Source organism: Anneissia japonica, unplaced genomic scaffold (genome assembly GCF_011630105.1).
Source record: "Anneissia japonica isolate Jap-2015-1 unplaced genomic scaffold, ASM1163010v1 scaffold288219_len142424_cov121, whole genome shotgun sequence".
Lineage (NCBI taxonomy): Eukaryota > Metazoa > Echinodermata > Crinoidea > Comatulida > Comatulidae > Anneissia > Anneissia japonica.
Genome location: NW_022724996.1, coordinates 134415 through 140193, shown reverse-complemented (window position 1 = coordinate 140193; position 5779 = coordinate 134415). Strand labels below are relative to the sequence as shown.

At 34.5% G+C, this 5779-nt stretch overlaps 1 protein-coding gene across 1 annotated transcript in view; it reads left to right on the top strand.

Annotated features, from left to right (window-relative positions):
- Positions 1-5400, top strand: part of LOC117112642 — a gene marked incomplete at its 5' end in the record, with an annotated part of 10075 nt that extends 4675 nt beyond the window's left edge. Inside the window, 5 exons of the mRNA XM_033255752.1 lie at positions 537-651; positions 3364-3534; positions 3795-3926; positions 5111-5161; positions 5272-5400. Coding sequence (XP_033111643.1) covers positions 537-651; positions 3364-3534; positions 3795-3926; positions 5111-5161; positions 5272-5391 — 589 coding nt within the window. The remainder of the gene's footprint in view (positions 1-536; positions 652-3363; positions 3535-3794; positions 3927-5110; positions 5162-5271) is intronic.
- Positions 5401-5779: the final 379 nt, after the last annotated feature.

The window sequence follows — 5779 nt, the reverse complement described above, 5'->3', positions numbered from 1 at the left end:
AACCCATAAAACAGCAAACGGCCACATAATGCAAAACAATTTAAAATTAAATGGGAACAGTAGAGAAAATCCGAAACTAAGCATCCACTGGAAGGAATCCCAATATGCAGCTAGAGTACAGACCCAAACGAAATGTTCAACCAGCTTAGGTAGGGCCCAAACTAGTCCCACGACCACTAATGATTACAGAGCCAAACCAAGGCAATATATACACAGCCCAAGTGTGAATGCAAATAGTGGAATACAGGCTACGGACTCGGTTCAAGTAGATACAGAGAATATTTTGTCATTCTTAACGCGTCCTACGAAATTCTTACGAGACAGCACTAGTCCGGGAATTTGTGAACAAGATCGGAGATCCAAAGATGCAATCTCTACTGTGCATCATTTATATTTATATATGTGTGGGGGGGGGGGGGGGTGGGGGGAGGGGGTTCGTGTGTGTGTATTCTCACTAATCAGATTATTTTGAACTTTCTTGTGTGTTATATGTATATATCATTTGTATATTGTTAACTAGTTGTAATTAATTACAGTGTATATTTTACTGCATACGACCGAGAAAGTGGAATCCAGAGCGTTCATTGGCAGATGCTTTCTGAGGTAGACAAAACCATCTTATCAGAAGGTTACACAGATGATTTAAAATTTGTAAGTAACGACACTTGTTTAGGCCTAATTATATTTTTCTTAACGACGTCATTGGCAGTTTTCAATCGCAATGTGTGTCGGCAAGGTAATTCAACAGAATTGAATTGCCTTGGTGTCGGTAACATAAATAACAGTGTGGTTGAATTGGATATTTTGCCACCCGAAACAAAGTTGGTCTTACTATATTTAATCTGAGTTTCGAATTGATAAATAATTTTAATGATAATTTTTTTTTCTAAAACATGATTGAAATTTACCGACATGGGGTCCGACATGTCCGACGGAGGGGTCTGAGCCAGGAGGCTGAAGAAGCCTAGGTTGACGGCCCGAAATAAAAACGCCCTTTTAGGGTTCACTGGGAGAGCTTTTATGGCTAATACTATGGTCCAAAAAGTGTTCTTAAACCACAATATTGGCAGTCAAAATTACGTTATTTGGATAGGCAAATCATTATTATTTTTTTTATTTTTTATCCGACCACCTAGATGTGCGTCGGGCGCCACCACTGGTTTTGATATGCAGTGGTATATTTGAATCATCATCAGTCCAGTAAGCAAGTTAATAGTTTGATTATGTAAAAGGGCATATTAAATTTATGGGCAAGAAGAAGTGCTAAATTAAAACCTTTTGTTTTTTTAAAATGCCATATAAACAACACATCTGTAGTTCTGGTGTTTTTATGAATTATTTATCTCTTGTTTATTTTGGAATAATCAACTAAAAAATAGGTCATGAATAACATTTTTTAATAATTTGTTTTTATTTTCTAACTATTTATATTTTACAAAATAGCAACAGTTTAATCGATACATCGACATAAATACTTAAATAATTTAGTTTTTTGCAATTTCAGGGAGCGGAATCACAATTTTTTGAAGTTAGTCTGGGCGCTGACGGAAATTCGAAGTACAGTATAATGAACCGTTATACGGCCCCAGAGAGCCTTTAGGCAGTTTTGTTAGGTAGTAACAGTTCCTTGCGCAACAGTGGCTGACTGTAGAGTAAATTGCAGGGTATGCTATTTCCTACTAGTGATAAAAGTTAGCCTACAATTAAAGACTGCGTTCTATATAGTCAAAATTCAAAATGAATGTATTTATTTATACCAGCATTGCTTTAGTATTTTTTTCTTAAAGAATTCCTTTTCCTGTACGTTTAACAAATTACAATTCATATAATACATGTTTCTTTTATACCGGTCGTATGTATGCACATTTATTTTAACTTTAATCATTGAGATTATAAGCAGTTCTAAGCAACATCTCCACTCCGGACATTCGCGGGGAGGTTGCTACAGCAAAAGCTGGCCCTTAAGATCAGAGCCAAACCTGAGCTGCCTCTTCTTAGGGACATCGATTTTCGCCCATTCTGGTCCAATTATATCCCGGATGGAACAGTGACTGCAACAGGCCTCTGGGGCACAACATGGTTGCAAGCTATGTTCTGACGATCAATACTATCCGATGCAAGTTAATGAGAAATCCAGTGAAGGTCACATCAAATTCTATTGTATGTCTACACGAGAGTTACACTTTATAGACATCCTATATCCTTTTATAGACATCCTGTATATGGGTGTCTGCAAAACGAAGACCGAAGACCGAAAAACGAAGATCAACATTTTTTTCTCTCAATCGTGATGAAATAATGAAATAGGTACTTGGCAACTGTTTTATGATGATTTTGAATTAGGCCTACTTTCAATAAGATAATTGAGAAATAATTAGAGGTCTTCGTTTTTCGGATCTTCGGTCTTCGTTTTGAAGACACCCATATAGGGTGTCTATAAAACGAAAACCCTTGAAAATTTAACAAACAGATGCCCAAATAAATTCGTAATTTTGATTTTGTGACAGCTGGGCGTAATATCATCAAAATAAAAGGGAAAAATAGGGGTCTTCGTTTTGGGGTCTTCGGTCTTCGTTTTATAGACACCTATACGATAATATCATGGAGATTATAGAATGTACAGATAGAATATACATATCACCTGATCACCAGTGGAGTTCCTGATGCCCGATTAGGCCACTCAGAGCACTGCTGTTGAGAGAAGCAATGAGAAGAGGAGTATGCGCACGTACTTTTAGAACAACGTTTCCATTCGTTCCAGAGTTAATTTTACTATATTAACGCCGCACGCGGGAGGCGTAATAGCAAATTCAATCATTATGGGGTATGCTCCCACTTCCATTGACTCACTGAATACGCGATTGGCTGATTTTGAAAACCAACCATGTGGAAACTCTAAGCAGATGAGTGAGAACAATGCGATGGTTCGAAATTTAATCAACTCGAAAAATTAAGGTTTCTATGGAAGATTGTGGCTAAGAAATGATAAATAGAACGGAGAAATAACGGAGTTTAATATTTTTCTAGAGTATGCACTGCATACAAGGTCCTTGCTTGCCTTACGGACTGCCACTGTTCGGCAACTATTTTCAACAACGTCCGCCCACAAAACGTAAATGTAATTGAATATTAATACTAGATGTTCTTTAAGTTTTATATTTAAGTAATTCATTAGCTCTCAATTAAATTGTTTGAAGTTAAGCCAAGCTTCTCCTAAGGTTTCGGTTACAATCTTTGGGCTAATGTATAACCTGTCAACACTGCTTGAACGTCGAGGATAATGCTTAGAAAATCTGTGAATAATTCAAGATGGATTATCCAAATATAAAATACAGTACATGTTTTTTTTCTCTCCCTTTTTAGACTGGCGATTGCCTTCCTACAGAATGTTATTGCATACTCGGTAATAAGTACTGTTACAAATTACAGTTACATGTGACACCAACAGTAGATCAAAGTGTCGAAGAATCTGTTGCAATCTTGAGAGTGACCATAAAAAATAATGCTTTACTGATAATCACACAAGAAACTGAGGTAGGCTTAGAAGGCTGATCTTTCAAATCATTTGGTTCACTTTCGTGTTTTACATTTTAAAAGAAAGATTCAAACCCTTAAACACTGTCTGTATTAACAGTAAAATCAATTATTGAATTGTTTGTAAATGAGCTAAGAGTGACATTCTATATTGTACTGAATATTTTTTTAATGTATATTTGGTGTCTTTTTTTTTATCTAAACTTTGATCTTTGACTTTTAAATACAACAATCTAATATAGAATAATAATTCCTTTCAGGTGCCTCTAGTACGGGAACCCAAAGACGAAAGGGGGTCCAAAACTGGACTAGTAATTGGCATAGTGGTAGCTGTTATTGTGGTTGTGGTCTTAGCTGTGGTTCTTGTAGTAGTACTTAAAAAGCGAAACAACGTAAGTTTCCTTATTCCATATTAGTTCCTAAATTTACTTTATTATGTACTCAGTTTCTTTATTTTAATTTTACCTTGTATCTATAATGTGCATGTTTTTTAAAGTCATGTCTATTCATTTTATGTTCTTAGAAGCCTTGGTCTTTAATAAAGATAGATATTTGTTAATTTAAGACCACAAAAAAGTGGTCTTTAATTAGAGGTGGTCTTTCATTTAATTTCATTTCATTATTTCGTCCAACAAATACAAAACGAACAGAAATAACAATACCAAAAATCAGAGACAGGATAAACAAAAAGCAAACTAAATTGCTGTACAAAGTTTTTCCACTGATTTAAGGGAAAATACATAAAATAAATATATAAATCTCTGTTGTCTAGAAGTAAAAACGAGCAAAAACGGCCAAGGCCTATAGAAAAAGTTAATATGTAAAAAATTAAAAATAAATCGCAGTACAGCGCAGCACGCAAGAACCAATATACTGTTACTCTCATGGAACCACTAGAAAAAATACGTGGGTGTTTTCAGAAACTCCCTGAGAATAACAATAAATGATGGCAGTAGCAAAGCGCAGCGCAAACAGCGACTGCACAATAAGTAGCGGCGACGGCAGCAGCGCAGACAAAAGAGAAATTTAAAATTATTTGAAGTCAAGAAGTCAAGATTATTCACCATCGGAACCCATACAAAACAAATTTTATTTTTTGAAGTGATCATTTAAAGCATTAGGAAACTGAGAAAGGCCAATCAACAAACTGTCGTGAGGTGAAGGCACGGCATCCCATATCCTAGGAAATAGATTAAATGTCTTACATTCGAGAGGTCTTTAATTAGAGGAAGACCTGTAATAATAATAGAAGGGATAATAGCAAGCACAATAATTATGATGATGCTAATCAAGATGAAAATGACAATAATTATCATTGTTATACTTGTTATTTTTATTGTGAATATATATAATAGTATTATTATTAATATTAAAATTTAATCAAATAAATATATAATTTTAACAATATGCCCATTTTCGGTATCAGTGTTATTGTCGTTGTTGTTGTTGTTGATTTTGTCATCATTATCATTATCATTGTTATTACTTTTAATATTACTATTACTATTAACATATATTATTATTATTATTATTATTATTATTATTATATATTTCTAATACTTTTGTGGTATTTCAGCCTCAAACGCCTCGCGATGGTACTGGACATCAAAACCCATCCTACAGCAATGTAAGGCATTAATGAAACATGATTATGATTATTATATTTTATAAGTGTATTCAATAGACCTAATACAAACCATTCAATTTCATGTTCTCCTAATTTTGTATATTTTTTAGGACGTGCCATCTAATTCTAATCCATATGCCGATCCACATCAACCTGAATACGCGTCCTATCTGACTCAGTCAGTTACCGGAGAGAAAGAGTCGAAAGGGGCTAATGGAAAAGGAGAATAATTCTGCAAGGTATATTTCAATAGCATAGCATTTTGTAGAAGAAATACTCTGTTGAAGATAAGAATATTTTCATCGAGCAAACAGATTTGTTTTCTCTGTACATAAGTAAGCCTAAAATTGAATTAAAAAAATGAAATGTCCTCGTCATCTATTTGACGCGTAATGCAGGCTTTATAGGCATATTTGTTTGCAGTATATACTAAAATGGCTGGTAATAAAGGAGTTTCGAAATAAGATGTCTTTACTCTGCATCAAAAATATTAGAAGCACAAGATAGAACTCTCTACAGAAAAAGAAACTATATCACCGACATGCATGGTGGTAAATAGTAATACCAACGTAGATGCTGTAAGATAGACCAAGATAGACGTTTGTTTATCCCCAGCTG